This window comes from Anoplophora glabripennis, unplaced genomic scaffold (assembly GCF_000390285.2).
Source record: "Anoplophora glabripennis isolate ALB-LARVAE unplaced genomic scaffold, Agla_2.0 scaffold1050, whole genome shotgun sequence".
NCBI classification, from domain to species: domain Eukaryota; kingdom Metazoa; phylum Arthropoda; class Insecta; order Coleoptera; family Cerambycidae; genus Anoplophora; species Anoplophora glabripennis.
This window is the reverse complement of record NW_019417126.1, coordinates 1-11,968: the sequence shown is the minus strand read 5'-3', so window position 1 is coordinate 11,968 and position 11,968 is coordinate 1. Positions and strand designations below refer to the sequence as shown.

General features: G+C 29.7%; 2 protein-coding genes across 2 annotated transcripts; both read right to left on the bottom strand.

The window, feature by feature from the left end:
- Window positions 1-1,175: 1,175 nt before the first annotated feature.
- LOC108915668 lies at window positions 1,176-6,847 on the bottom strand. Its single transcript, XM_018721765.1, has 7 exons — window positions 6,817-6,847; window positions 6,407-6,602; window positions 5,441-5,534; window positions 2,706-2,907; window positions 1,917-2,069; window positions 1,764-1,857; window positions 1,176-1,237 (listed from the first exon to the last, which is right to left on the bottom strand). The coding sequence occupies exons 2-7, from the start codon at window positions 6,489-6,491 to the stop codon at window positions 1,176-1,178; spliced, it is 690 nt and encodes a 229-aa protein (XP_018577281.1). The 5' UTR covers window positions 6,492-6,602; window positions 6,817-6,847.
- A 1,356-nt stretch (window positions 6,848-8,203) lies between these two features.
- Window positions 8,204-11,813, bottom strand: LOC108915670 (MAPK regulated corepressor interacting protein 2). Its single transcript, XM_018721767.1, has 5 exons — window positions 11,638-11,813; window positions 11,511-11,589; window positions 11,327-11,427; window positions 10,044-10,112; window positions 8,204-9,990 (listed from the first exon to the last, which is right to left on the bottom strand). The coding sequence occupies exons 1-5, from the start codon at window positions 11,690-11,692 to the stop codon at window positions 9,857-9,859; spliced, it is 438 nt and encodes a 145-aa protein (XP_018577283.1). The 5' UTR covers window positions 11,693-11,813; the 3' UTR covers window positions 8,204-9,856.
- Between the last annotated feature and the right edge of the window lie 155 nt (window positions 11,814-11,968).

Genomic DNA, 11,968 nt, shown 5'->3' with positions numbered 1-11,968 from the left:
AAAAAGCGGACTGAAGAATTAAAAGAAAATGTCCAACAAATAATGGAAAATGCGCCAAGAACTTCTGTACGTGTTTTATCACAAATGGTGGGAGTATCAGTCGGTACCTGCCACACAGTGTTAAAAAAAGATTTGCGTTTGTTCTCCTATCGTTTAACTTGTCAGCAAGAACTTCATGAAGTTGATTTTCCGCGACGGGCTGTATTTTGTGAATGGTTTTTAAACAACTACGGTGAACTTCATAATATCACCTTTTTTTCTGATGAAGCCTGGTTTCATTTAAGTGGTTACGTAAACTCACAGAATATGAGAATGTGGTCTTCTGAAAAACCAGATAACTTTTTTGTCGAGGGCCCTCTACACGCTCAAAAAATTGGAGTTTGGTGTGCTCTCAATCGAAGGAGGATTTATGGACCTATTTTTTTTAATGGTACTCTTACTGCGCAAAGGTATAGAGAAGAAATTATCGCTCCTTTTGTTAACCAGCTGGAAGAAAACGAAATTACAAACTTTTACTTTCAACAAGATGGCGCAAGGGCACATACGGCAGGCGAGACGATGAATATGTTGAGGGAAGTTTTCCAAAATCGACTAATAAGTCTCAATGCTGAACATGAATTTCCACCGAGGTCATGTGATATTACGCCGTGTGATTTCTTTTTGTGGCCTTACCTTAAAAACACTATTTTTGAACTGCCTATTCCTGATTTAAACCATCTGCAGGCTCGACTTATAGACAAGATTCGTGAAATTAACAATACCCCGAGCATCTTAGAAAATGTCTTTAATTCTTTGAGGAACAGGTGTGAAAAGTGCTTGGAACAAGGAGGGGGACACTTTCAGCAGCTGCTTTAATTTATTGTTATAACAAGGAGGGGGACACTTTCCGCAGCTCCTTTAATTGTTTGTTATTGTTATCACGATTATTCTTTAAAATAAAGTTATATAGTCATTAACGTTATTAAAACTGACAGCTGCTATACAGCTCGTTGAGAAATGAGGTTAAGTTGGTCGCTATAAGCTACTCCCTACGTCCAATGTGTCAGAGCCAACTTCGACCACGTTTTTATTTGAACGCTCGTTAGTTCAGTCGAATTAGCAAATTGCAATTAAGTGACAAAATTACGTGTTTTTTCACTTTTTGCGCACGAAAATCTAGGGGAAAATTAGTTATATTATGTTGTACAATTTAAGTCATATTTCACCAATTTGATAACTATAAAATATAGGTCGAATGCTAAAAAATCAGTTTTCAAAAATTGCGTATTATTATTGCGGAAAGGCTATGGATGTTGAAAAAATTTATGGAAAAGACGGTCAATCCAATGACCAACATGTGTGCCAAAGGCCAATTCGATTAACAGTGAAATTGTTGCTCCAGCTCTTTGTTAATTAATTTTGTTTGCTTTTTTACAACTAATTGTTTAATTACTAAACGTTAATTTTTAGAAGTTAATATCATAGATATAGGTTCTAATTGATCTAAATTAAGTTGCTCTTTGCAACTAACAAAGTAGGATGTGCAAAACAGCGTCAAAAACCAATTGTCGCAGGGTCAGGCAAAAGCCGCTCGACAATTCGCTCTTTTTGCATTAAACAGAGCTTATTTTTACACTAACTTAAAAAAAGAAATCATCTACGCCTCTTTGTTCCCAAGATAGCTTTTTTATAACGCTTTTATATCAAGTAGTGAAGTTATACATATTTATATTTTTAAGTTCTTTATTATAATTATTATATTCACAAAGACATAATTTCACTACAGCTGCGTTTTTTCACATTTAATACCGACTGAAGGTATTCGTTTTCTTGTTGAAGCTGAAAATTTTCATAAGAAAGTATATTACTGTTACGGATCTGAAACAAAATGCCATCAGAAAACTGTCGCTGAAATTACATTTAATCCAAATACCTACTTCTTGAAGCAACAGAGCTCTCTCCGATTTTGACGTTTCTTTTACGGCCTTATGAAGAAAATTATCGTTCTCCATACACTGCTTATGCAATAGATTTACTAATCTGTTATGGATGATGGCTAAGGTGTTTCGGTCATTTTTCAATCTCAGGATCTGAAACACATTGATGATGATGAGAGGAATTTTCTAATAAATAATATTTCTGCCGAATACAGTCTATTAACTCGTTGTGAATTGTCTGTATGAACCTAATCTGATTTTACTGTTTACGAAAAGTTAGGAATTTTACAATAATAAAATAAAAACCATTTTCAATTATTATATTTTTTGCCTTATTATTTGCGACGCAAATTGTTACCAGTAAGCGGCATTTGTGTGTACCTACATAGTTGTTTCTGTTTAAATGTGATCTTTAATTTTAATATGTAGGTACCTAGAAACTAATACACCTTAAATAGAATAAAAAAGGACTATCCAAAAACGTAAATTTAATATGGCGTTGATAAAAAATCAATATTTGGAAGGTTTACAAAAATTCTAACAGTGTTAGTCGATAAATCAATGTTAATTTATGAATTTATGTACCTATTATTTATAAATTTCTAATACCGATAGTTGTAAAAGTGTTCAAAATTAGAAAAATGTTGAGTTTTGTAGTCTACGAAATTTACAACGAAACTAAAGTAATTTAACCAATTTTTTTCCAACCATCCTCAAACCACTTTCTAGATTTCCAAGAAAAGGAACTAAACTCCATACTTTTCAAATGAACAAAAATATTCACAATACCTTGTTATTTTTTCTATATTTCAGTTCCTTATTCTTTTCTAATAACTTAGAAATTTGATCATTGTGACTTTCCAAACTAGCTTTCAAATTTTCAACTTCCTGCTTCAATTTAGCATTTTCTTCTTGATATCTCCTTACATCTGATATCCTCAACTCCAGTATTTTTAACAATCCGTTGTGATTAGCTAACAATTCTTCATATCTAAAGTAAAATCAGAGAACGTATAAGTTGAGGAGACACTAGGGATCATTGTTACAATGAGAGTTATTATACAGTTTTATATTTCTTGGCTAAGAGTCAAGGGCGTGGCCAGCTAATGAGCTAGGGGACAAGATAAGAGAGAGGATGGGAGAAATATAAATTATAGGTAGAGTTAGGTACAGTGAATTAATTTTTTCTAGAAATACATATTTTTAATACAAGTAAAACATTAAAAAAATATAAATAATTTTAAAAAAATAAAGAAATTCAATGAAAATTAGGTAAACATAATTTCGGGTTTTTTGAAAATTTGTCAAGCACTTTATTAATAAAATTTTCATGGTTGTCAAAAATAAGCTTTCTGTGTACCTACACATCATTGCTGTTAAACTTTTATTCTGATTCCGATAGATAAAAATTTATGTATTTTCATTTAAAATTCCAGAGCTAAATTATTAAAATGTGGAAATGTATTACTTTTTAACATGAAATTTTATATTTTTAAATTCTTTTGTCAACAAATATTTAGTAATTTAAGTATTACAATAGTTTAAAAAAAATAAAGTATTATGTGTATTAATTTTTAAAATTAAAGTTGTTTAAGTAAATATATATTTAATTAAAAATTTCCATTCTAATGTTTTCTTAGCTTAAGAAAATTTTTACAATTTTGTCGAATTTCTACCTGTTCTCATGGCAACTTCTTGGCCTCTATGGATAATCAAATTTTATATATAACGTTTTGTCTTTCCAGGACCATCATGAACTTCATTATTTTTATACGAGCCTGGATATTTTATTACATTTTTCGTAAGCCTTCATGGCCCCCAATACTGGTATTGCTTCAGCATGAACCAGATTCAGACGTTTTGTCTCGAAAAATTCAACTTCAGTGTATTCGTTCCAAATTTATCTAAATTTTTTATTTAGATTTCTATGTTTATTGAATTATCGTACACTCTAAGTGTTGTTACACATTGTCAAATTCCCCTAGTTATTTAAACTATTACCATCACATGTTACAATAAAACATTATTGACGTTTTAATCCCCATCACCTGGTATAATTCGATAAGTTGTTGCGTCAAAATTAAAACATTATTACAAATATGATTTCATTATGATAAATTAATTCTTAAAAATGCATAATAACAACCAAAACTTCAAATGAATATTATACTTTAAAAAATTACAGTAAGTAAATATTCAAAAACTTTTGCGTTTTGACAAATGTTGAAAATGAATATAAGCATAATATGATCGGAATTTATTATACCTGTAACCGAAACTCTGAAAGAGCATGTCAGATAGGTATATTTGTATGATTATCCTGAAAAAAAAATAGATCGAAATTTGTTTGAATTTTGAGCACTCGAGAAACCTAGAAATAACTATGAGCACATGGATTAAAACTCTAATAATGCTTTATTGTAACGTGTGATGGTAATAGTTTAAATAACTAGGTGGATTTCACAGGATCTAACGACATTTACAGTGTACGATAACTCAAGAGACATAGAAATCTAACAAAAAAAAAAAAAATGATAAATTTGGAACGATTTTTTTAGAGACAAAACGTCTGTATCTGGTGTGGGGTGAGGCAGTACAATATTGGAGATTATGATGGCTTGCAAAAAATGTAATAAAATTTCCAGGGTTGTATTTAAAAAAATGAAGTTGATGGTGGTCCTGGAGAGATGAAACGTTACATATAAAAATACATTCGATAGAGGGCAAAAAGTTGCTAAGAGAAAGTGTTATTTTTTTTCAATACCATCTCTAACAAGGCTGAAACTAAATAAAAACGGATTTCCAAAATTTCGTTTTTTTTTAAATATTTTGAAAACTAATCATGTTAACCTTGATTTTTTAGAGGCATAATGTTCGTCCCCTGATTATGCAACTTTGCCCCCCTTTAAACTATCTCTTACCGTTTCCAAGATCCTTGTAGTGTAAAGTTTAATATTAAGTAAGTTTGTGAATGCCTTTTACATGGCACTATATGGCATGGGCGTAGGCCAGGGAACCCCCCTCCCCCCCTAATTGTTGCTATATGCTACAAGTTTCAAGAAGTGTTTAAGTTTTGAAATTTTGTATTGATAGGTCGCTGATTGTGTGACCTTTTCTTTAAATGAAATGAAAAAGATTAGATTTTGCGCGATTGTTTTTTTAGAGACTTCCATAGGGCTTGCAGCACAATTTATTCGAAATGGTAGTTAAATTGAATTGCGCCACTATGCCAGTCGACATTATCGTTTCTATAAAATAATCGAATCCGTATCAATATTCTGAAATATAAATAATATGACATCTATATTTTCTAAATTAAATCTAACTATTCTGAAATACAACTGGAGTCTTTTGATTAATCTGAAATTCTAATTACGTTATCTGATATAAAATTAATAATTAATCTAAAATACAATTGGTGCTTTCTGAATTAAGTATAAATGGAAAAGGTGTAGTAACTGGTAACATAATTTTGGGTGATTATGTAGAAACCTACTCGTAATACTTTTACATACTTGACCTACTTGTACTGCAAGTGCACTATACTCGTAGTAGAGCATGAAGAATTTGAGGGTGTCCTCGAAGTACCAAGTTCATCAAGTCTCGGGTGTAACATACCTAAAACAATATTTTCGAACATTGAATTTTGACAATAATAATTCAAACTTAAGTACACGGTGATTAGTTATAAATATCATTGTTGTAGAACATAATAAGGCCTTCAAAATTTCACCGATGTTTCGAAGCCAGTCACCAAAACGATCGAGACTCATATTCCTCATACAAATGTATCAAAGTAGGCTACAACAACACGCCTAAGCCGCTCTGCAATCAGTAAGACAATGTTGGACGAAATTTACCAAAATTTACGGATGTTTCGAAATTCTGCTCGAAGTTCCCCAGACGCTACGAACGGTCATCTATCATGCAACAAGTCGTTCAACACAATTACAAAAATCACCAATCTTTCCAATAAATTCACTGACCTTTCTAAATCTCTATCGTCGAGTCACCAGGACATCGAGCAGGCGTAGCCACCCTGCGTCATCGGACAATGACCACGTCCTACCCCAAAAAATTATTCAGTTTGATCAGATTACCAACCACTGCCGTGCTGTCGGCAAAAATGCTTCATTATGATGGTACTTATAGAGTTGAAGTTGTGCAAGTGGCTATGCGAAGTTTTCATTATGGCATAATAGCAGGAGATGAAATAAAGAGCATAATAAAAATAATGCCTTGAAAGAATCATTTAAGATATTTGCGTAGCTATATTATATTTCAAAAACTTGAACACTCTCTCAGAAGTATTCTCTGCCCCTGTTCATTTTTTTGTTCCATCTTATAAAACGTAACATAATAAATATTTTGTATTTATCTTATCAACAAAAGTTTCAGGACAGGAGGATGTATGTCCTAAATTAAAAAAATAAAATAAACAAACAAGTCCATCAAATTAAAAGACATCGAATCTAACAGTAAACACTTACTAAGAAGTTGCCTATTTTCCTCTTCTAATTGTTCAATCTTAATTTTCATACTGTGATTTTTCAGATTGTCCAACCGTACAGCCATCAGTACCTCTCGATCGCTTTGGTGAGATTCAATAATGCTGTATTCCAATGCCTGCACTAACGAGGCGATATTCTCAAAACGTTTTTTACATTTATTTCTCTCACTCTTATCCTAAGAAATAGCATTAAAATTTATTTGAAAAACTCATAAGTACAGTTATAACATCACTTTGCGATCTTTCAGCATGTTAAAACAATTTGACCACTAGAATTATTTAAAAACAAACCAAGTCAAACCCAGTCTCTGACATTTAGCATCTGTCAATCATTTTTAAATAGCAGCCCTTTTCTTTTTTTATGTAATGATCTAGTAGGTACCTATTTACCTCATTAGATATGAAGCGTAGCTTACTCAATGGTCAATGCTTGCATCCTTACATCTGTATCATAATAATAAATATGTTTTTAGCAAATATACATCATAACAATAGGTACTTTAGGAGGTGATACCTTTGACCCTTTAAAAGGAATAGGTATCCCTTAAAAAGGATAGGTAATAACAAGTTTACCTTAAAATCCATGTCCAATCCATATAGGGTGCTACGTAATAAAAAATCAACTGATAAACAAACATTTTTTGTTAATTTTTTGGTCAAATAAATGCTAGTAAACTATACTATTTGGAATAAGTTTACAATTTAGGAAATACAATGTAGTGAAAATATGAAAATTTCACATTAGAAAAAATAATTTTAATTTTACATGGAATTTCCATTCACAGAGAAGTAAAAAATAATTTTTTTTAGACGTCAACTGTACAAACGTACCCTCCGCCAATTCCATCTTTGGATCCACCCCTGTACTGACTACAATTTTTTAATTAAAAAAACTATTGCTTTTGGAGCTACAGTCTATAGTTATATTTTTTAAATGAATCTTAAAATTGCCAATGCTTTAGTTAAAGTTCTATACTTTTGAAAGGTACATGGGCGGTCTGTCCTACTTAATATCTCAGAAATTAAGTTTCTTTTTTTCACAGCTAGCACTAGATTGTGTTTACTAGTACTTTTGTCTTTAATCATGGCCATCATCCTTTTTTTAATTTAGAAAAACAACAGCCTTGACTGGCCGGGCCTTATAGGCCAGGAAAATGACCATTTCGCGACTTTTTGTTAGTTACAATAGAACACATGTACAAAAAGCCTGCAGTTTAGAAACTGATAATTTATTGCATAGAATTTTGTTAATTTTATCATAAAAAGGGCTTTTACTACTACTTTTATAAACATGGACTCATAATTCTTGTATCAAAAAAACTTCAAATGAAATTTGCGAATTAAAAAATTAAATATTGGAAGTCCCAGGTTGGAAAATTAAAAAGGGTCTCATATATGTATACAATTTTTTCTCTAGTCAGTTGATAGATACAAATAGATTTACATTTTTTGCAAATTTTAATTTTTCTTAAAGGTTGTACATTTTGAAAAGGGGGTAAGTATAAATTAATTTATTTCACAAATTTCGATCAAAAATGTTTTCATCTCAAATGTTCTCTTTAGACTTGGAAATCATCTCCTAAAAAATAGTATTCCATCACATGCTTCTCAACACAAAAATATGTCTATGTACGTCATTTTTCGCCAAAGTTCGGTGAATTAACATTTTGAACTATCTCAGATTAAAATTAAAAAAGAAACAACAAAGGTAGTATTTTCAACTCTAATAAAAATTTTTGAATAGTTGACAGAAAAGGACAGAAGTAAACAAGAAATATATTTGTTTTATGAATTTATTTTGTTAATTTTTATTTACATATATTTACATTGTTTTATCACATTTCTAATGAACAACCTCTTATATACCTCTCAAACAAAGCTGTACAAACAAATAAAAAGGTAACTGTATTAGAAAAAAATATTCCAAACATTAACTTAGTCAATAAAAAACAATTGCTTTCAGAAGGTTCAAATGAAAGGAGTCACCACATCAATATAGTTTTTAAGTGCCTCCAAATTAAATAAATAAAATCATAGGCAAAAAATGTAATTAGTGAAGATTGCCTTCTTAATGGAATATGACATAAAGAAAAGTTACAGCATAAGTTATCAAACGATTTGCATTCCTAAATCAAAAAATTGCATTAAAAGGTTTTGAAAAAAATTAATAGAATTGACTCAAAATTAAATTAAAACGACTTGTTTAAAAATATTTAATTTATCAAAAAATCAATTTCTTAATAGGTAGTCTAAAACTATTTATTATCTGAAGTTATTTGTTTGAGCCATATCTTGATTTTTTTCAAATAAATTTAATATAATCTTACATCAAAAGGACAAGAATTGTTTATATGGAGGTATTGTCTACACTGAAAAAAAAAAAAAAAAACAGACAAAGATGATAACAAATACATCTAGTGATTTTTTACTAATATTTTTCCAATATGAAATTTTGACTGGACAAAATAGTTTCACAAAAACAACCCTTGACTGATCCTTTTCGTGTAAGAGTATGTTTGATTAATTTTCACAAGTGGCAAAATATTTAATTAAATACATATGAGAAATAGAAAAACATACAAATATTAAAAGCATTTACTCAATTCATGAATAACTTCATGAATTTATTTGAGTCAGCTATTAAATATGACTACTTTCAACTAATAACTAATTAAAATATCGAACATGCTATTATTTCAACAAATTGATAACTAAAACTTAAACAGAAAAATATAAATGTTAAAATCTGAAGTTATTTTCACTTCAACACTCTTCTATGTCCAACTACTGGATTTAATTGGATATCGCTGGAGAATACTTTATGGCTACAGGCTTATTAACCTACTTATGAATTGCCTATTGGAGTTTTTTTGAGAATTTAGAATATTCTACGGACGTTATTACACTGAATATTTCTATACAATGGATATGAATAATGCATAAGTGTGAGATTTAAATTTAATCAAGTTTACTGCCTCAGAGACAACCATATACAACTACAATTTTCTGTTATTGCCTTTATTATTTCTTCAATTTATTCCAACAATCTAAGAACAAATGTTAATATGGATTTTTTAAATAAACAAAATGTGTATAATTTTTTTCTCCCAAACATTTTATCGAGGCACTTTGAAATAAATTATGTTTACAATTAGCTGTCATAAAAATGATAATCACCGACATTTCCTTGGTTTAAAATACTAAAATGTTTTTCAATATAAAATTTATTATTAGAAATTAAGTAGGTATACCTATTCGAAATACTTCTTCCCGTAAAATTTTTTTTCAAAAATATTAAAAGATAAGTAGCATATGTCCGATGTACACGTAATTTTGTCAAGTAATTTACAATCATAAAAATATTTTAAAAAGTTTTCATAGTTAAAAAGTGAAAATTGAAAAATTTGACAATAAAAAACAAAAATATAATCTAATTTTTTGTATTCACTGAACTAGTAATGTATGCATAAAGACGTTTACCCCACCATGATTCTAAATCAAATGGTTTAAAGTCTTGTAAAGACACACAAGGTTCATCTTCGTAATAACACACCGAGTGTTCACCTGCAAAAAAACTTGAATCATATGAAAATAATATGACTATGAAGACCACTTACTTTGGGGACTTGTACTCCCATCGGAGTCACCATTTTCCTGATCTAATTCTAAACAAACTGAATTCCATGCTACAACAAAGACATATATTATATTTTAAGGGATTATCTTTCGGTTTTTCACTTTTAGATTAAAAAAAAATTTTTTATAAAATATCAAAACATTCAGATATGAGACCTTATTTGATATATTAACTTCTAATATAAAATATATAATAGTTTAGATAAAAAAATTGCCTTGTTTCATTGCATTGCCCCAGGAAAATGTTGGGAATGTGAACAATTACAGGAACACTCTTCCCATATATCTAACGCATTAATAAAAATCATTAATACCATCTGTATTTTTTTAAACTATTTTTCATTTAAAACATTTGATTGTAAGCCACAGATTAGCTTATTAAATATGATTACAACTAACGCATGAATACATTCTACATTAAAATTATAACTACATAATAGCTGTTTTACATTGACAATTTATTGATCAATTAATTCATGAAGTCGCTTCATCAAGAAATTGGACAAGTGTAATACACCGAATCTGCTGTCAAATAACTTCATGAATTTATTCATCAAGTTCTTGATGAATTAGAGCATGTTCTAATTTTCGTCAATTTCTTCGTGAAGTTCAGAATTACCAACCCAACAGATTTCCAGCCTCAGATCAGTAATGAGGTTATGTTATTGGAATATGTAAATAATTGTGTGGCGTCGAACTAGTTTTGCATTGTTTTTACTGATTTGTTATTTACAAAAACTAATATTTATGTAATATGTGTCAGAACGGTACCGCTGTTGTATCACTACAATTATGAGTGGAAAGGTGACATTTTTGAAATTTATTTGCTTCTTTTATTCATTGGTAGAACTGATTTATAAATTAAAAAAACTTGACAAAGTCTGTAGCAGTGTAAAACCACACTGTTTACCAATAAATTCGTGAATTAATTCATGAAGAACTTCGTCAATTTATTCATAAATAAATTGTCAATGTAAAACAGCTATAAGATAAGTAATTGTGATAAAAATTATGATATAGTAATTAAAATGAATTTGCATTCAGTAATTATATTCTCCATTTTATATGCAGTAAAACCAAACTAAAAACAATAAAATACTTCATATAAAAAGAAAACTAAGATAAGCTGTCATTAAGTATCACTATGTCTCAAGTAATTTCAATTTTTTTAAGAGACTATTTCATAGTGTTTGTACCGACTAAATTTCAGACTGTTAAGGTTATGTCGTTGAAAAAAAAATAATTACTGGCAAACATTACTTACATTCATGAATGAACTTTATAATCTCTTCATGTTGAGGGGAAATATTTTCTTGTCTCTGGCTGTTTGGCGATGATTTTTTGTGAAAAACGGGCTTTGGTACACTAAAAGATAAAACCAATATTTTATATATATATTTGATAATACCCCCATAATAATAATTTAAAAACGGTTAACCTGAACTTACTTTGCCGAATCATAATCATCATTTTCTATTAATTTGTTTTTATTATGATCTCTATAATTATCAATGGTTTGTGAAATACCTACAAAAATATTTTATTACCGTATATCTTTAAGTTTTATTTACTTACCTCTTCGTGTAGTAGTTTTTGTAACGATTTTACTAGGTCCTTTAATATTGTACATAACTATCTAATATCACGTTTTTAATTTTCAAATTGTGAAAATTCATGCACCACGAAAAAAACGTGACCTCTGTAAGCAGCAAAGTTAGCCACACAAAATATATAATAATAGGTTAGTCACAAGGTTGAGTCAAGTGTCAAGAGTCAAGAGTGATAAGGACAGGAAACTTTAAGGATGAAGATTAAACGACTCGCCGCGCCATTATTCTATGGCTAGAAATTGGCCTCAATGATTTGGGATCGAGGGGGATTATCCCTCTTTATCCTGCCTCATCTC